The 19,404-nt window shown below is 43.4% G+C and overlaps 3 protein-coding genes and 1 non-coding gene across 4 annotated transcripts; all 4 read right to left on the minus strand.

Moving 5' to 3' along the window:
• Positions 1 to 98: 98 nt before the first annotated feature.
• On the minus strand, positions 99 to 8,979 carry stox2a (storkhead box 2a). The gene is made up of 4 exons (XM_053854936.1): positions 7,603 to 8,979; positions 6,615 to 6,767; positions 2,032 to 4,549; positions 99 to 938 (listed from the first exon to the last, which is right to left on the minus strand). Exons 1-4 carry the CDS (start codon positions 7,778 to 7,780, stop codon positions 737 to 739), a joined length of 3,051 nt encoding a protein of 1,016 aa, XP_053710911.1. The 5' UTR covers positions 7,781 to 8,979; the 3' UTR covers positions 99 to 736.
• Positions 8,980 to 9,994: 1,015 nt separating this feature from the next.
• trnar-acg (transfer RNA arginine (anticodon ACG)) lies at positions 9,995 to 10,067 on the minus strand. Its single transcript has one exon. It is a non-coding gene; the product is annotated as a tRNA-Arg (tRNA).
• A 2,141-nt stretch (positions 10,068 to 12,208) lies between these two features.
• Positions 12,209 to 13,056, minus strand: LOC128753527 (storkhead-box protein 1-like). The gene is made up of 2 exons (XM_053855310.1): positions 12,550 to 13,056; positions 12,209 to 12,252 (listed from the first exon to the last, which is right to left on the minus strand). The coding sequence occupies exons 1-2, from the start codon at positions 12,902 to 12,904 to the stop codon at positions 12,209 to 12,211; spliced, it is 399 nt and encodes a 132-aa protein (XP_053711285.1). The 5' UTR covers positions 12,905 to 13,056.
• Positions 13,057 to 13,554: 498 nt separating this feature from the next.
• casp3a (caspase 3, apoptosis-related cysteine peptidase a) lies at positions 13,555 to 19,013 on the minus strand. Its single transcript, XM_053855466.1, has 6 exons — positions 18,834 to 19,013; positions 18,326 to 18,459; positions 16,515 to 16,643; positions 16,268 to 16,443; positions 15,507 to 15,615; positions 13,555 to 15,320 (listed from the first exon to the last, which is right to left on the minus strand). Exons 1-6 carry the CDS (start codon positions 18,884 to 18,886, stop codon positions 15,097 to 15,099), a joined length of 825 nt encoding a protein of 274 aa, XP_053711441.1. The 5' UTR covers positions 18,887 to 19,013; the 3' UTR covers positions 13,555 to 15,096.
• Positions 19,014 to 19,404: the final 391 nt, after the last annotated feature.

Here is a 19,404-nt window from a genome sequence, read left to right on the forward strand (position 1 = left end):
CAGCAACTCCACCTCTCTCTCGGAGACTTGACCTTAAAGAGAACAAAAAAAAAAAAAATGAGGAAACTCATGTCATCGAATCACAATACAACTTTCATGTGTTCCAGCACTCCAGCGTAGTCAGGAACAAGAGCCAATGAACATCGATTTGGTCACATAGCATCTTTAATATCACCATTATAATAATTAGGATATCAAAAGTATCGAGTATACATACATCATTTGCATTGCTGTACGCAAATCTGAGTGGATTTATGTTCTTATATCTGCCATTTATTGTTCTCAGGATCACCTTTTATTGTCTGGACATTGTGCTGATACATTGAATTGTCCTGAATATTCAACGTCGTTTCAGAAAGGAGAACATTAAGTTGGACATATATTATTAAGTAATATAAAAGTTTTTTGATATTTCCCAATGTAACTTGAATCCTATAGTCTACTACTTTTCAATACCAATAATAAAGGATCTTTATATTAGCCAAACTATAGTCCATATCAAGGAACATCTGGTTGGAGCGTTCGCCTCCTGTGGCGCTCTTTTTTTTTCGCAGTAAAGTTTTATATCTGTGGGAACAGTCTCTTGAAGCCATGCCTGTTAGTGTAACAGTCCCAGTAAACTGATTCTCAGTCTGAAGATGTGAATCTTCATTTGAGAATAACAAGGGTGAAAATGATAAAAATCCTCACTTCCCTGCTCCTCCATCACACTCATAGTGTCAGTCTGCGCTGCCTGTCAGACGCTGGTGATGGAGGCCAGGCAGTTTGATGACTTCTGGAGTTTCTCAGGCTGTGTGGTGGGGGGTTCGGGGATTGCACGAAAGCTGAAGGGCAGTCCCATACTGCTGGTACCGATGTGGCCCGGGCTCAGCGCTGGATTCTGCCGTCTATTGCTCTCCACAATGCTGGATGTGTTGGATGCAAGGCTTTCACGTGTCCTGGAAAATAATGTGTCAAGGAAATATTACGTCACAGACATGTTCTTTATCGAAGAAAACTACTATTATTATTCCATATTTAATAAAGAGCATATACAATGAAAGAAGTCCATTATCTTGGCTTTGGTTCTGCTATGATGTGCTATGAATAGAATAGAATAGAACAGAATAACAATATAGGAAGCAGTGGTATTTGGTGAAATTAATTTCAACTTTAACAAATATATGAACTGTATTGATGTCAACATATTTCAGCTATCTAGTGCCCAAGGTCAAGACTTTAAGCTCCAGCACTAACAAGCTTTCATGAACTGGTACATTTGAAGATGACAGTGCCCAGAATGATCAGCAGAAAAGTATCCCATGGAGTCTGAATGACACTTCTACAGAGTAAATAAGAGTTTAGGAGCATTCCTTTCCAACACATTAACATCATAGAATGATAAACCGTGCTATTCATAACTGTCCTGTCCAAATTAATTCATGACATTGATAGCTTAATGTTAACTTAAATATCTGTAACTTATTGAGGATACTAACCACAATAGAGCTCAATAATCGAGTAAAATTGAGTGAAACATTTATAGTAATATTGTGGGAACCAGTGTGGTGTCTGAGCTGCTGAAATAATAATCATCACCAGAAATCACACTCTGTTCAATGCAAGGTCAAAGAGGCAGATCATCTTGTTTTACTAAATACTTGCATTCAGATTACATCACTCATTAAATCACAAGAATTGAAGGACTAATTTTGCCCTTCAATGAGCATTTTCCTGCATTTATTAGTTATCAAAATGAAGTACAAGTACTGGAAATCAAACGCAGGCTCCAGAAACGCGTGTTTAAATCTAACATTTTAGCTTAGCTAATGCTCTTTAAATGCCAGAAGACATTATGAAGCCACTCAAGACTCAGACCAGACTCGACAATTGTCGCTACTCATCCTCTTGAAGGAATTGTTTTCTGTAGTCAAGTACATTGCAGACCCCAGGCCCAGTCCAACTGAACAAAATAGAAGACTGCTAACACCGCAGACGATTCAAAAAAGCCTCCATTTAAATGAACATTCCAACAATAATGTTGACACATACCTAGGGGAGTTGAATCCACTGTCCACTGTGACACTGCTGCTGTCCATGCTGTCCAAACGTGCCGAATGGGCTGACTTCTGGATGCTGCTGTTCTCTGTCTCTTTGGGGCTGAGTAAGGTAAGATTGGTCTCCAGTTTACGCTGCAGATCGTGGCCCTTTTCTGGATCAAGCAGCCACTGCATGGTTCCCTCTCCACCCCCTCCACCGCCCCCGTCATTACCACCACTGTCCCCAAGGTCTTTGATGTCCTCTGTAGTTGCCAACTGTTTGTGCGAGTCCTCCTCTGCTTCTTCTTCCACCTCATCGTCTGATACATTATAATAGTCGAAAGAGGCTGGGGGGACAGTTGGCTCTAAACAGCTTTGTAAAACCGCAGGTGACGCTGAAGAAGTGGCTGAATTGGAAGGCTGCTGGGGCTCAGGATTGTCTAGGGCCTCTGTTGATTTGGCATGTGAGGCTTTCCGCAATGTGCCAGACTTGGTGTAGCTGCTGTCCATGTAGCCCGTGGACAAGGCATTGTGTGGAGGTTTGAACAAAGTGTCCTTGCTGAAGATCTCTTTCCTTTTGATGACCAAAGTGCCCCCTCCCCCTCCAGGATCGACATTGTGTTGATGTGGCATCAAACGAGCGTTCTGCACCGGCTCCGGCGTCTGGCTCGGCGTCAGCCGAACTGAGCCGTTCTGTGCCTTTGCTGCCGACAAGTCCTCTTTGTACTCCATCTTGTGAGGAGACGTGAGGTGAGGCGTTTGGCGGTCAGCTGGAGAGCTCTTTCGGAGTCCCCCTGATGAGGTTAATGTGTCATATTCTGATTTTGTCTGAGGCGAAGGTGCAGTTAGGATTGTTTCATTTGACGTATTGCACTGGATGTACTCATCTGTTGAGGGCTTAGGAGAATGTCCCATCAGCTCATTATACGTTGGCAAGCTGTCTCTGCTTTTGTTCCTCTCTATCGTGTTACGGATCCTCGTCTCGTCTAAACTCCCTTTCCCCAAATCAGGCACATTAAAATCAGAGTGGAACTTAGCAGCAGAGAACATGATTCTTGAGTAGTGGGAGGACTTCTGAGTAGCCCGCAGTGTCCCGTCGTCGGTGTAATAATGACCGTGTTCCTCCAGGCTGGGCTCGAAGTCTTCTGGTGCCCCTAGCGAAGGACCCTTCAGAGCATTGTCCATGGACCGGGATCGTTCTTTAGCTTGATCTGACCTATCGTGTCGCGACTTCCTGTCCTGATTATGACTGTGACTTCTTTGCACTCTGGATTGGCATGTTCCTCTTGAGGGCTCTGGGAATGGCATTTCTGTCCGTCTCTTGGCAAGCTCCCCTGAAACATCCCATTCTGGAGTGACGGGGCAATACGATTCAGTAATGTTGGGGTTACTGTGGACGAGATACGTTGCGCCTCCACTTCGCATTCGCTCCAACGTGTACATGGCCTCCCGAGGTGAGCGAACTAACGAATGACTAAAGAAACGATAATCCCTTTCCATGAACACAATGTCCCAGTTGGAACCCTCTGAGGGGTCCCCCCTGGAGGTTCGGGGCTTGCTGTGTGAGCGAGACTTAGCGTGTGGCATCCTTCTGTGTCCCCGGCCCCTTCTGCTGCGTGCACTGTGCTGGGCAGACGACCCTGCCTTATTCTTCTGTGTACGCTCTTCTTCCAGCCTCTTCATGACAGCAGTGTGCCTTGCCACATTCTCCACTGTTAAATCTGGGTTGATTCTCCGAATGATCTCCATCTCCACCTCGCGAGGGATTGGCGTAGTTGGCACGTCCTCGTCACAGAGAGGCCACTCCTCTGGGGGAAACTGGGCTGAGAAGCTTGCCAAGTGCCTCAATTTGTCTTTTTTAAAACTCAGCCTAAAGAGTCTGAGTCCAAATCTTTTAGATTGTTTTTCGCCATTTCCTCCACCTTCTTTCTTTTTCGACAGAGTGTCTGTTTTATATGGGAACGTCGTGATGCTTTTACTCTTTTCGGCCGGTTCTGGAGCTGGGGCTGGCTGGACAGGGGGGGACGTAGCAGGCGGGGGAAAAGGATATGACGGTGGCTCTCCTCTGGGCTCCTTGGCTGATGTACCAGGCGGAGGCTCTCCATTGTTATGGTCCTTGGGCAGTTTGCTTTGGAAGGAATCTCCTCTGTGCTCCTTGGGTGACTTCGTCTGGAGTGCAGAGGTTTGCAGTCTGGACAATTCTTCACGGTAGGAGTTGTATGAATCGCTGAGGTTTTTGCGTGCAGGCTTTTCTTTTAAGCAGCCAGGTGTGGATGGCGTTACGTTTCCAGCCTGAGGGGAGGTGCATTTCGGAGGCTGTTGCTGTTGTTGTTGTTGGGGTTGTTGTGACCGCTCCTGAAGCCGATCGTCCAGGTGATACCACTTACTGTTGGTTCTTATAAGGGAGGGAGTGATAAAGTAGGTCTGCGGAGTAACGATGAAGTAGCCCTCTGGAGTTGGGTAGATCTTCCTTTCTCGTACCAGCATGTTCAAGGTATGTCGCAGAACATCCATGCTGGGAGTAGGCACGCCTGAAAAAACACAACACAGTGAGTTAGAAAGGCTATTTATTTCGTTCAAGTCATGGGAAAATGCTGAAGAAAACGCATCCTACTGAAGGTGCCAAGTCACTTACAAGCAGGCAAATATTTCTCCCTATTAAAAGGAATGACATTTGTTTTCATTTCTCTTTATTTCTATATTGACTTTCTGCTTAATTGCACATTAGGATTCATAATCTTGATCACATATCCATCATTCAACACGTATTTGAAAAGCCAAAATATTAAAGCTTCTTCCCCACTACATTCTTTAATTCATTTCATTTCTCGGATGAAGGTGTCTCCAGGTAGGGTCTTTCTGAAATTGGTATACAACCTCTTCATTTGGTCTCAGGTTTTCAGAGAGATTATGAAGTTCTTGACAACATGGAAGGAATTAAATGTCATCCATCTTTTTTCTGGAGAGAAGCCAAGACATCAGATTTCATGACACTGATCTTCATTCCTGTGGCTCTAAAGTGCAAGGATTCAGTAGGCAGATAAGTAGTAATGGACAACAATGTGGGTTTGGACTATCATAACCTTTGGCTCCTCTCAAACTACCACTGGCGTAATACAAAACACCAAGAAGGCGAAGAGTTGGTTTGCATTGAGAAAATATCCTGACCCTACATTTAGTGCCTCACTTAATGCAATATCTTTGGAACCTTCTTTCCCCTCGTTGGAAAAAAAGACACAGACATTCACAGCTCCTCTGGCCCTGCACCATATCTTAACTCAATGCTGAAAAGAAGTGTCAGCCTTGACTGTGCCTAAGTGCCCAGAGCCTTCAGCATTTCTGAATGGGTTTCAACACTGTCGCTGAGGAGCTATTTGCTTGTTTTTCACCTCTCCCTGATTTGCATCAGTGCAAGACAAGTTGAATCTCCACGCTTGAAGATGAAGAAGGTGAACTTCCTAACAACCTCAAAGAGCTTCCTCCTACATACCGCCTTTTCACTGACTTGATAGTTCCCACAAACGACGGACAGCATGTTGTAGCGAGCTAGATCATTGGTGAAGCCAGTATCTTAAAGTGAACGGGAGGCTGACTACCACTCAATATCTCCAGGAGGCGAGAGCATACTGTAGTTCTTCCTCAAGATGGTCACCACACTACTGCTCATTTGTTGGCAGTTCTTTCCTTTTGTCTCCCCGATATACACCAGGTTGTTTGGGGTTAAGTGACGTAGGGTATTTTTCTCATTCGCCAGATCTAGTTCATCAAATTAGACAACCTTATGAATACAGAAACAATACAGTCAATGAAGTAGGAGTCAGTGGCAGAAGTCATTGAAGGAAGAGGATGATGAAGCCATATTTTTCAAAACCTGGAGTAGTTCCTCAGGCCAGGCAATGAGGCGACCTTGCAACAACACTGAACAATGTGATGTATAAATTATCCAACCATCGAAAGTATCCCGAGCCTGCAACCAGCGTGAGCTTGGAGCATTGAAGAAGTAGGGATGACCTTGGTACTTCGCACTTCAGTAACATCTGTACTGTTGTGTTTGTGTATTTTGGGGCGCTGCAATTCCAGATTAATTTTTCATTTGGTTAATGTATGTTTTTTTTCCTATGAAGGAACCTCCATGGAGGTACTTTCAGAGATTTAAATGATGTCATCCAAAAGGAAGTAGTACAACATTGCGCATTCCTCTTAAAGACATCTCACAACTTGAATCGGTGGAGGAAAGAGTGGAGAAATATCTGGTGATGCCCCCAAACCTCCACCCTTGAAAGGGATATGGTCTCTCCAATTGGTTAGATGTAAGGTAGACATCACTGGAAGCTTTCCTTTTGAAAGCGGAGGAACATTCCTTTGTACCTATGTAGCAACTTGGTAAACATTGACTTTTTTTGCGAGGTTTTTAGGCATGCTCATTATGAGTGGGTTCATGACACTGTGTGAAGGTAAGAAAAAAATTGAGTCCAAATAGAGGAAGTGGCTCCTCTGTTAGTTTAACGTAAATGCTATAGCTAGTGAGGAATTGTTTCTAATGTTTAACCAGTTCACGAACCGAATTGCGTCCCCCCAATAAGAAGCCAAAGGTACCTGGGAAGCTGGCAGTCAGATGCTCCACAAGAGCCTCCTGGTTGACTGGCTTGTGGGCCGAGTTCATGGCAGAGATGGCGAGGCACAAGATCTCCCCCAGTGGGATAAACTGCGACTGACTGATAGGTGACATACTGAGTGGAGACACGTCACCTGTCGGAGAGAGATAGTCGGGTCGGGGACAGGAACATGAGGAGAGGGAAAAGGCAGAATCACAACCGTTAGATTATGAATGAACAGCGGGTGCAGCGTGTGAAGCTATGATGTAATGGTCAAACAGCAGGAGCTTGCTGAAACAGCTTCACCCCTCCTCTCTCCACTTCTTCTACTGCTTGTTTTTCATAGGTTAGAAAAAGCGGCTGCACCAACCCAGACCTTTTCAGTCGACCCAAAATCTCATTTGATCATTCACTTTGTACCCGGATTCGATCTTGGTGTTCACCCTCAGTGAACACATGGCAAGTCTTTGTCGAATTGTTGCCTGAGTATAGTGACATCATTCTACAACCATGTACCATGCTACACCCACATACACACGTGTACACACATCAAAACATGACGCCGACATTGACTCTCTTTCACTAGAATAACCAAATGCGGAGGGGTGCTGAAACAACGCACAACATTTGTCGCTGTTTTCAAGGCAGACTTCCATTCACCTGTACTACGATCTATAGACAAGCTGGGGAGTAGTACGCAAGGATGAGTGGTTAGTCGAGCAATACGATGACGTAAACCACAGCTTGTCAGAAGAAAGCGATGAGCTAATGGATGTTATTCATACACAATGATAATCGAGGAATACTCTTTTGTTTGTGTTGATCTTCTCAACAAATGCTCTCTGTCTAGCAAACTGAAGAGGAAAAGGGACTGTATCATCGGCCGTAGAAGGCCTGCTACCCAAAATATTCTGTGCCTGTGATCTGCAGGACCGACGGGATGGTTTACTCCGAATCTAAGCAGCTGAGGTTGGGAGTGTCAGACTCACCTGGTGAACGGTAACTTGGAGGGGATGGAGAGATGTGAGGAGGAGGGGGGGGAGGAAGACGTTGTTTCTGCACACGGATGTCTTTTTCACTACGAGAAAGATTGTGCTCCAGTGGGCGTTCTGTCAACTCTGAGCTGGGCCAGGCCTGCCGCAGATTGCTGCTGCGGTTCTTCTTCATCGTGACACCTTTCTTACTAGGTGTTGTGAAATGGATAAAGGGAAAGGGGTGGAAGAAGGTGGGGAAGGGGTTGCAGGGGGAGGTCGACCAAACTGCGGTTCAGTGCCTCCCCCGCATCAGTAAGAGCGTCCTGGTAGATCGATCACACACCAGACATGGCAGGAAGCAGTGTGCACCTTCACACACACACGTACGTCTCATTTACATCCAAGCTACAAACGACGGCGTCGGCACGGTGGGTGGCTGTCATCGGGTGCTTGGCTCTACCGGACTGATGTGGAGGGACTGCAGCGGCGGTGCGATGGCAGGTGACGGCGCCTGACATCACCTTTTATTGGCTTCAGACCCAGCCACCATTTGTAGCAACCCCATTTGCATGCGTGGAGAGGCACATTACGTAGCTGCTCTGCTGTAGGAGGGGGGAGTAGGAGAGAGGAGGGAGGGTAGGGGTAGAGATGAGGGAAATGGGGCATTGGAGGCAAGCAGGACGGCCGGGAGATCTCTCTCTGGAGGTGTTTTAGTATCCGCTCGTTCCTTTGGAAGGGATAGAAGCAGGGGATAAAGGACGGATGCTCAGGAATGTGAAGCTTAAGAGGCCCAGTCTTTGACAATAGCTCAATTCACCATAGGACAGCTCGGTCGAATCCACAAAACAAAAGATCCAACTTCAGGGGGGAAAAAAAAAGAGAATTATAAATTCATCCCAGCGGACAATGAAAGTTCAGGTGTCTGCCGACAGCCAGGAGCACCACGTTCACCTCCATCTTTTCCCCATCAAGCACAAGACCTCATCGTCCTTTTACAACAGCACCACCAGGAGGGTGGGGAGAGAGAGAGAAAAAAATGGAGAGCATAAAAATAAATAAGGCAATCAATCTGATAATAGATATCCACGGTCCTTTACAATCCAGCAGGAGAACCTCTTGAGCCGATGGCGTTCATTCAGTAGCAGTAGAGGTGGGGGGTGCAAACTTTAGTCAGCAGCGAGTCTCTTTCAACGCTAATGCTGCAGCTGCTCCCAGCTCCTCCAGGAAGGGTGTGTGAGCATGTGTGTGTGAGAGCGAGAGAGAGAGAGAGGGATGGAGAGAGAGAGCGAGAGAGAGAGAGAGAGAGCGTGTATGTGTGCCTGCCTGCTGTGTGCGATTCTGCGTGAGCATGCGTCTGCCTGAGTGATGGAGAGGATGCAAGGGGGATAAAGAGGACATACACGAGATCTAGAAACTCAGTCACAGATGAGCCTGGTCTCAGGGTCATTGGAAATCCTTCTTGCTCCACTGCTGCCACGTGACGCTTCACCCTCCGCCTTGACATGTGTTTCCAAAAGGAGGAGAGAGTCTTGCATTTGTGAATGTTCTCGCCAGACCCCCGACACGGGGAGGGAGCCAATATGTGCACGAGTATATTGGGGCGCTGTCACATCAAATCTGCCTCAGTTCACCGAAGGAAGGCAGGAAGAGAATGAGGAGATGAGGTGGTTGTAGCGCTGCTGGGGGGCGGGGGGGTGCAACATTACGCCAGCCATTTTACTTCTCAGTGGTGCCGCAACAGCTTTTGTTGCCATAACGACGCAAGCCGATGAGGTCATAGCTGTTAGCTACGAGAGCTGTCCCCTTAAAGAACCAGTTACTCAATCCACGAGCACAAAGGCAGCACGCAGACAAGAACAGATGTCCCTCACGTTGACAGAACATTCTGTATCCACGCTTGGAAGACAGAGCTTTCCAATACGCCACGATGGGACAAATTCTCCAACAGGCTGCTACCTGAAGACGCCGAGACCTAACTTGTGTTGGAGATGCGTCATCCAGTCAGGGCCAGAAAATAGGCTAGTTACTAGAAAAGCACTCAGAGAGCGCAAACCTCTGATAAGAATCCTGAAAAAAAATCGTGCATCCAAATGATCTGTCAAAAATGCTGAAAATATCTCCCTATGTTAAAGAAGGCTTTAAAAAATAGGTGGATCCAGACGGTGCCCCGTATCACCCCCAAAATTCAACCATTTCTTCCTTGTCCCATTTCACACATTTCCTGAAAATTTCATCGAAATCCATCCATAACTTTTCTTGTTATTTTGAATACAGACAACCCAACGCCTTCGACACCAAAACCTCTTTGATGGAGGGAAAAAATGAATCATTTCCTATCAAGTCAAACTTTATCTGTTAAAACATGATCACTCAGAGAGGTTATTCACAAAAAAAAAAAAAAATCAATCGAGCCAGCCAGGAGTCGAACCTAGAATCTTCTGATCCGTAGTCAGACGCGTTATCCATTGCGCCACTGGCCCTGATCAAGGGATGAGGTGGTTTTTGCTATCGTAACAGTCTTAGTGATTTGCTTAGCGTTTCACAATTCATTAAAAAAAACAAATGCTGGATCCAAACAGTGATATGGATCACTCGCAAAACCATTTGTTCCTTGTCAACTTCACACATTCCCTGAAGATTTTATCCAAATCCGTCCATAGTTACTGTCACAAACCAACGCCATCAACAACATAACCTCCTTAGCGGATGTTAACAACACCAGCAGAGTTCAGCTGTCAGTGGAGCGGTCAAGCGTAATGAGAATGGACCTCAAGATGGAGAAATGCTGAGTGACAGGAAGAAGGCATGGGAGCCTTTGGAGGTAGCCAAGGACGCTGACTATGCCAATTTCAAATCGTGACTCTATTTCCCAGGTGAATGTGTGAGTATAGCAGTCACGAGTAAATAGCCATCAATGAGTACGCAAACATTCCGTTGTTTAAGTTCACTGGTCATTGTTTTAGAAACGTTATCCATTGTATTTTCAAATGTAGTGTCACAATATAGTTTCTTTTGCGGTAAGAAATAAATATTTGCTTCTATATACAGTATCTAACAGACTTGTGCTTCAGTATTATGTGGTCAGTTTGGTCCTAGTCCTGGTCTCGCCCCCGACATTCGTCTTAGTCTTTGCATGCTTTGGTCTGGACTACAACATTGGGTGGGTAAAACCACGCTTGTATTGATAGCCCCCTCTAGTGGTGCTTCCATTCATGACACTGGGCTTTTACCATCACACTTAGGTTTGGAAAACAACAACCACAATAGAAACAGAAACGGAAAACCATTAGCTTTCCTGATCATACATAGATTTTCGGATAGAATTCTCCGGGTCGGACATTTCCACCAATTCTCCGCTGGGACCCTCCTCTTCCTTCCAATAGTTCCAGCAGGAAAATGCCATGCAACATTGCCTTCCTGTATAACCTTCCCTAGGTGCTCACAAAGCTCTGAATTCAACGTTGATATTCAACCGAGACTTAACAAACTTAAAGGGACCTTGTTGTGCCCTTCACTCTAAAGTAGATTCTCATCAAAATAACCTTTTAAATGTTTGTATCTGCCGGCAGGGATAGGTTACGGTCACAAAATGACCGCTGACCTTGCTGAACTGCTCTCTTACATCGGAAGGGTGATAAGTACGATAAAAAAAAACAAAAAAACAATCACCACCAAAACCAAACCAGTTCTACAATAAAAACAAAATAGAGTCACATGCATTGTAATTGAACGTTTGAACATGTTCTGGGGATCCATGAAGCTTATAGGGTCGAGGGTCTAGATGTATTCTGCAAAATGAATCATAAATATTCTTCAACTTTCACTTACGTCATGGTTAATGCATGTTAAACCTGTTTTGATATGTAAGAAATAGCCAAATGGTTGTGCTGAAATTACACAGTTTAGTTCACACCAAGAGGTTATATTCACAATTCCATTGTTATGTTCAGTCCTCACACCTTTCACCTGGAATTTCAGCTTCGGTGTTGTTCACCGTGAGCTCTACTTATAAGAACAAAGTTTGCACACCTCTAATGGAGCTTTAAAACACACACAAACTCAAATGTATTGGTAAAAGTTCTATCAGCTTTGGCTTTAGCGAGGTTAAAAATTAACTCTTTGGAATAGACTGCGCCCACAACTCCACCAAAAACTGACAGTTAAGACCCAAGGGTTTTCAAGGAAAATATTCAGTGACCACATGGACGTAATACAGAACATCCCCACTGGATTCTGGAGCGCAGATATGGGGATATCCCACACTCTGTTGGTTCAAGCATGATGAGAGCTAGTGAGGCATTAGCTATAAGACAAACATTCCACTACTTATCAGTTCAGGCCTTAAACACGGAAGTGCTCAGAGCCAGTCGGGAAGAAAGATCAGGCAAACTCTTGTTGTGATTTTATAAAGCCCTTTTGCTGCCTTCACTTCACTAGATAGATTTCTTGTCTTCTTTTCTGTGGTTCTTTAAGACAATTTTGCAATACAATTGACTTACATACATTTGAAGAATAAAACATTGTTTTGAATCCGGGAAAAAAAAAAACGCGGAACGGAATTGTGTCTCATTCATGCCATTAGATCAAAATCACTCAATAATGCGTTCAATGCCGGGAATCGCTATATTACCAGATGGATGTTCACCTTCACCTTTTTCAAAACACCTGGAAAACGGACGACAGTTCAACACCCCTTAACCTCACAAACCTGTCTGAACCTGTCCTGACACTTGGTAGTTACGACTCCATCTCATGTCATTTTGGGGGTTTTGTAGCTTGACATCCAAAAACTTCTAACTAAACTAATTTGTTAATAACAAAAATACTACTATGACTAATAATAACGTGTAAAACGTGTCCGTTTTCCAGTCAAAATGGCAGCATCCCACTTCTGACACCACAACCACTGTAGACCGCCTGCAAACTTCGCATCAAGATCTCGTTCTTTTTCTTGAAACTCACCGATGGTCTTGATGTCAAACCCTTGAGGAGGCATCAGGGTGCGCCTGGTCCATCCGTTCCTGAGCACCTGCAGGTGAACCTCACTCCCGCGGACCAGGAGCACACGCTCGTCGATCCAGCCCAGGAAGAAGATCTCGGACAAGGCTCTGGTCAGCGCCTTGTTCCAGAAGTGTTGCATGTTGGTCGCTTTAAAATTAGCGAACACTTCGTAGCCCGTGTTGCGCTGCTGGAAGTGAACCGAGACCACGGCTTCCCTGGATGAAGACGGCGAGGAAGAGGACGCTTCATCTTCTGGACTGAGCCTGGACAGAACCAGAGCCAGAGAGTGCGGGGTGATCCGGAGCACTTTGTCCATCCCGGCTGGACCCCTCTTTGATCCAAAAGCTTCCTCCTAAACCCGCTAAATCAAGTCATAACAACTTGAACATGCGATAACACTGAGTCTGAAAACAGTCGCACCGTTTAGGGAGCGGGATTATTCAGTTGATAGCGCGAGTGCGACGCGTCGCCCGGCGAAAACTGTCAAGCTGTGAATTTACAATCCGGTGCAGTGGCGTGTGCTGCGTTCATGGGCAGTTGGGAAAGAACAAGTTTGGCACATAACTTATAAGAAAAAAACGTAATATGATGAGAGAATGGAAATATTCCGTAGCTACCGGAACGTAACAGCCGGAACACTGTCAAAATACTTTTTTTTCCCAAAAATATTTTTGTCATTTCGAATTAAAAGATATTATTTAAAGCGACTACGTAGCGGGGAAGTCAAATACAACCAAACAATATTTTAACAAACAAAAACACCTTAGCGAAAGATAAGAGAACACTAAAAATAATGAGTCAAAATACATACTATAGATTATAGTCGATGCCAAACCAATAGGGCACAACTTATTGATAAAACAACATGAAAGATGTAAAACACTATATTTGTAAAAATGTGTGCAGAAGTAAAAAAAAAAATTGCAATGTTCCTTAACATTTCTTGAACAAACCCAAAAAACGAACTTGAATTTCACAACAATGTCTTTTTATTTTTCAGTGGAACTACAACTTCACAGTGTATGAACAATTACAACAGCAAGCAAATGTGCGAACATGTCGCTAAAAATTGGGATTTTCCAATTGTCAAACGCATTTTAAAACAGCCCATGTGACTGACAGCAGTTGTCAGGGTGGCTGTTCATTTCTTTTAATTTCCCTGATTTAATACAAAGTCATATTTTGTGGGTGATTTATTGCCTTTTTAGAAACAGCGAGATTTTTTAATGCAAACCTTGAAACATGGCTCAAAATATTGCATATGTGCATCTTAGTAGGAGAGAGAAAAAAGGAGTGAAGATGTGACTGAACAGTGACAGTGACACTATAAACTGCATGTAGCCATTACAGCAACATTATTCCAGCTCAATATAAAGAACTTTAAATTAACGTCAAACAAACTTTACGTTTGTAGCCTAAAATGGCGGAGCTTGTGACAACATCATGATATGGAAGCACACGACGTTACACTCCACTATTATGGCTATCATCCCAAAAACAATGTCAGAGTTTGAATCTTTTAAATGCACCTTTGACAGTGAGATACACTGATCAGTCTATTCAGCGATAAACGGATGAATGGTCAGAATATTCTAGAAGCACAGCAAAGGTTGAGGAAGAAGGTAAGGCGATGTGTGACCTGAAGAAGCAGCCAGTTCCAGCACCAGCTCATCTTCGTCCTTTAGAGCCCAAGGGTCGGAGGGCGTTTCGAGGAGTTACAGCTCTGGCTCGAGACAAACAAGGCCAGTAATACAGCTCGAGATTATGACCACCAAAGTACTGAGAAGGTTAAAGATCATGAATAGGGTGGACATCCGGGTTAGTTCCCCACAAGATGTGGACCTAAAGAGCAATAAATACGTCAAATAAAAACTCAAGATGGCTTCAAGGTTGTATTCCCTTTTCTATTTCTCACTGAATGCCACTTTTGTGCTTGAAAATTTACGACGACCACGGAGAGTTTAGGGTGTGGGAGGCCTCGGCTCAGCTCTTCACAAAGAAATTGGGGGTGAAAGGAATTCTGGAGCACAGGAGTGAAACAAATATGTTGAATAGTTGCGTTTGCTGAAGGCCATATTTCTGCCTATCCAGGACAGAGTTGACAGCGAAGGAATGAAAACATTCAAATGCATGATCAGTCAAAATACGGTCGTGAAATGTGAACCACAAATGACTCACAGAGAAGAGGGTGTACGTTGCTGTCAACACTTGCATGGAGATAGAAAACAGGCACAGAAGTTAGAAACTTTATACCGTCATAGAAAAGGTCTATCAAAAGTCTGAATATGATGAAGTTAGATTATGTTTCCTACCGAACCGGTTCCCTGAAATCTGACGAAGCAGAAGCATCGGGTGGTTAAAAAAGTAAAAAAAAAGAACTGCTGAAACATAAATTATTAATAGAAGAAATGTGAGCGAACCCTGAGGTTTGACTGTAAACTTCAATCGGAGCAAACACACACTGAAAACCTCCGAAAGGGCGCACTAGTGGTTCTCTGGCTATTAAGATCAGAAGTACATTTCTTTGGTGAGCATGGACACGATACATGGGATCTGCTTCTTAGCGTGAAAACCTGGCGAGTTGGAGATGGACTCGAACTCTACCGCCACCTTGTGGTTGACTCGGGTCATGATGTGCTGCAGCTCCAGCTGTTTTCCGTACTTGCTCAACATCTCGCAGAGAGACTGGATAAACCAGGAGCCCGTCATCGTGTTCCTCCAGGAGTAGTAGCCTAAAATCATGGAAGTTATATTGGCTGCATGGCGACTTATATATATGCATAAAAAGAAATAAAAATAGTAATCAATAAAAAATGGGAATTAAAAAATAGAAATATATAAAAACAAAAAAAGACAATTATATATTTTTAAATAGAACAAAAGACAAAGAAAAATTACATATAAATGTTTGTGTTTACCAGGTGCTGTTGAAAAGGCGTAGAGGAAGTCAGCCTCCACTGGAATCTTGGTGGTGTCATCCCCGCTGTCTGTTTCTATGCCTGCGTCCAGATCGGTGCCTCTGCAAGCCTGTACGAGTCAAACAACATGGTATAAGAATATTTGCCACAAGAAGCCACATTTTTCAATTTGAATTTCAATTCAATGTAAACAACAAAATATTGTTTATTTTGCATCAGTTTGACAGTAGCACAATAAATCAGGATGGTGGCTATATTCAAGTTTTTATATCACCTTATTTAAACTGAAGCTCTTTTAATGTCTTGAAAACATTTGTATAAGAATTTCAAGTCCATTCAGAGTAGTAGAAACTCTGGCCATTGTGTAGTGAAAAACCTCCCTGAACAAAAGCAAACAGATGCTTTTGTTTGCTTTTGTTCAGGGATTCCTCCATGTTTGTTGTTGTTGTTCTCATCCTAGCTGCCACGTGTCTTGTGCATCAGTGAGATCAGTGGAGCAGGAACTCCTGCACTGACCAAGGTTCCCTGTTGTCTGGAGAGCACACTGTTACATTAAATTAAATTATTATGTTTAAACAGAACAAAACTTAGATTTGAATTGTTGGTTATTTGGAGCTTATATGGTGGTATGTATTGGCAAAATCAAGGCAGTTTATTTACAGGCTATAAACGGCCATTTAACATCTTTATCAATGGTCACTGACACTTCATGAAGCTGAGACAATTTTAAAACATCAGATCAGAAAGACCTGTATCAATACCTGGATAAAGAAAAGTTTGGGTTTCCCAACAAGGCTCCTGCAGCGGTCTCCCCGGAAGAGCGAGGTGAGGTATTTCAACTCAACGGATCCATCAGTACCGAAGAAAACTCCCTCATCGCCGTGACTCAGAAGAACACAGACGAAGGATGCAGCGTCGCTGTGATCTTCTCTGGAGGCTGAGGAGCGATATTATAACATGCTAGCTGGACCCCAAAGCAGAAAATGAGACTTAAAAAAAAAAACTCACCAGAAATCAGGACCTGCTTCATCTGCTCAACTGTTTGGTCGTTGTACACTTTGACTTTATAGCCCAGCTTGGCAAAGACCTTCATGGCGTTGCCTGCATCCACGTCTGTGCCATTCCGTTGATTCATGCCTTAGACAACAGAAAAACCCTTGTTTTTAAACATAAAAAAATTAAAATGATTGACACAAATTCAAACTCAGAATTTCCCAGAATCTGGATGAGCAGTTTTGCTTCAAACTAAACCTAACTTCACAAAATGTTTAAGCCGATAAAAAATTATGTTTAATATCTCAGTGTGTACAGAGTTCATATGCAGCATATCAGAGAGTGAATTCAGTCTTTTAAAGTCTGTCAAGTCAGTGATCATGGAGCTCAATACTGAGACTGCTGAAGAAGTGGGACATTCAAAACCAATACAATAAATTGTGTAAAATATTTTTTTATCTGTGAGAAACGTCATTATGAGTCCTAAACATAGAAACGTTGGGAAACATAAGTGATGTCATTCATTTACTGCTGCACCAGACAGCTGCATTGATAGTGACATAACAGGTTTGAGGAGATATTTTACAGTAAATTGATTTCAACAACTGACTGATGCTCGGGACCTGAGGAGCGGAACTGAATCACAGAGGAGCCTCAACAAGACTATAATGTGAGGAGGGGAGACATTTATTGACTTTCCAGAATACAGCTTGGCTTCAGACCTCAGGGTCTAAGGATGTTAGCTGTGAGAGCTGTAAGTGAAGAATAGAAAACACACACGTCTGTGTTTGAGAGCAGGTTTTAGTGTCAAAAAAGCTTTTCTTTTTGAAGTGAAGGTTGGATTCTGGCATATTAATGCATATTTTTTGGTGGCATATTGGAGTAGCCATCGCTAAGGCAACACTTACACCGGTATATGGCCGCCCCCCCCCCCAGTGAAAAGCCTGCTTTAAACACAGCTAAACATGTTAAGTGTTCGGTTCATGTTGTGAGCAAGCAGAACGGACTACAAAACTCCGGTTTGGCAAATAAGTTTCAGTTTCTGGTTTAGTCATGTGACCGCTGGAGTGAGAAAAGCGTACTACACATTTGACTTGAGTGACTCATTCGTCCCAATATATCTTGACTTATACATTATCTATACTCAAAGTAAAGCAATGCAAAAGGGAAATTGACAAATAAGAGAAATGAAAAGCTTGCTTTAAGAAACAAATGTAATAATGTTCCACCTATATTCCACAAATGTATTTTTTTTATCTTCTTTCTCTTAAATAAAAACATTTCCGTTTCACTTTCAATCATTTTTGACACGTTGTTGGAAAGGTACTTAAATATTCACACATGTCACATAAAAAAACTATGAAGACCAAAACCAGAAGGGCAGTGGAAAAACACGACTTCCTTCCTGTCAAAGGGATGGTAAGTTGTAAGCAGGTGGTATTTCACTGTGTGAAAAGACACGCTACATGACAGGTATGATTAGTCCACATAACAATACAAATTATTGGTGTGTGTGAGAGCTGTCACTTCCATTTTTATGGCTCTTCTTACGACACATGTGACACAGAACATTCCTGCCTTTTCATCTTTTGGGAATGTCTTTATGATGGTTGAACGCTTTGGAAAACTGATCAGTGAGGAATGACTCTGACTTATAGGTAAATAATACTGAACTGACTTGCGCATATGTCCAAAAAAAGGCCCACTGTCTTGCTATATTTGAGGCAGAAGTGCCGCAGAAAGCTTCTCTATTTTCAATTTGCATTTTAATTCCACGCACAACAATCAGGAGCAACACAACACGCACGCAACAGAGGTCTACATACCTGTTCTGCGGTCAAAATTCTTGTTGTTGATGATGATGCACCGGCCGATGCTGGGGTATTGCAGGTTGTATCTGAAGCTGTAAGGGTTGGCATCCACAGCCATGGGCTCTGCACTGGGCGCTGCACCTTCCGACCTGAATGGAGGTCACATCCACAACAAACCGGTCAATGAGTTGGGAAAATGTTAATAATGAACAGCAAAACACTATGTTCACAGTGACCTAAATAAAATGGACGAGACTAAATACAGATTATTACATTTCCAACGCACAGTTTGAAAACAATATGAATAATAAACAATAATAGAATAATATAAATAGTGCAGTGGGTTTGCTTTACTAAAAAAAAAAAAGCAAAGTTCACAGTATAAGATACCAGTATTAAGTAAGTTGAAGAGTGGAATCAAGCTTGTAGCGCAACACAAAAGCTTCACGCGTGGGACTCAAAAGCCACGTAAACAGCAACAACCACAACAATGGTGGCTAACTAGCATGTTAGCCCAACTCACGGTTGCCCATCCTGGCGCCTTGCGTCGGTGCAGTCAGATCCGTTAGCCGACATTGCTTGCTGAATGAACCGGGAAGTGACAATTAATGCACCCGTGAAGGACACGCTGCGCCTTGGAGAAATGTTTCCTGCAGATGTTTTCACAGAAAAGGTGGCACCGCCTGTTTTGACAACCGATACGATGACGTCACACAAACGCTCGCTCGCCGTGTTCACCGTCGGCGACCGAGCGGGCGGCGCTTTCAGCCACACAAAGACGAACAACCAGGCTGAAGCGGTGTATGAGGCTCGAAACTAACGACGTAAGAATGAAATTTAGTCATAGTCGATGCAAAAAAATATAATAATAAAGAAACAAAATTTTATAACTTACAAAACAAAATATGTTGCTTTAAATAATGTAAATGTACACAAAACACAAGCGAGTACATGACAAAATGTCAGAAAATAAAAAAATAAATACACACAAAAAAAAAAAAAAAAAAAAAACTCATTCAAAATGTACATTACATTTCAGCAGTTTTGTCATGAATTGTTCGCAGATTCAATTGGCCACTTAAAAAAGACGCATG

Source organism: Synchiropus splendidus, chromosome 2 (genome assembly GCF_027744825.2).
Source record: "Synchiropus splendidus isolate RoL2022-P1 chromosome 2, RoL_Sspl_1.0, whole genome shotgun sequence".
Taxonomy (NCBI): Eukaryota; Metazoa; Chordata; class Actinopteri; order Syngnathiformes; family Callionymidae; genus Synchiropus; species Synchiropus splendidus.

Bases quoted from the DNA above. Each gene is read 5' to 3' on its own strand.
- LOC128753527 (XM_053855310.1), bottom strand. From the start codon at position 12,904: ATGGACAAAGTGCTCCGGATCACCCCGCACTCTCTGGCTCTGGTTCTG. The intron at 12,253-12,549 runs GTGAGTTTCAAG...TCCGTTTTCCAG, and splicing joins GTTTGACATCAAGACCATCG to GTGTTTTGAAAAAGGTGAAG.
- stox2a (XM_053854936.1), bottom strand. From the start codon at position 7,780: ATGAAGAAGAACCGCAGCAGCAATCTGCGGCAGGCCTGGCCCAGCTCA. The intron at 4,550-6,614 runs GTACCTTTGGCT...GTGTTTTTTCAG, and splicing joins TCTGACTGCCAGCTTCCCAG to GCGTGCCTACTCCCAGCATG. The intron at 939-2,031 runs GTATGTGTCAAC...ATTATTTTCCAG, and splicing joins AGTGGATTCAACTCCCCTAG to GACACGTGAAAGCCTTGCAT.
- casp3a (XM_053855466.1), bottom strand. From the start codon at position 18,886: ATGTCGGCTAACGGATCTGACTGCACCGACGCAAGGCGCCAGGATGGG. The intron at 18,460-18,833 runs GTGAGTTGGGCT...ACCTCCATTCAG, and splicing joins AGGCGCCAGGATGGGCAACC to GTCGGAAGGTGCAGCGCCCA. The intron at 16,644-18,325 runs GTATGTAGACCT...CTGTTGTCTAAG, and splicing joins GAATTTTGACCGCAGAACAG to GCATGAATCAACGGAATGGC.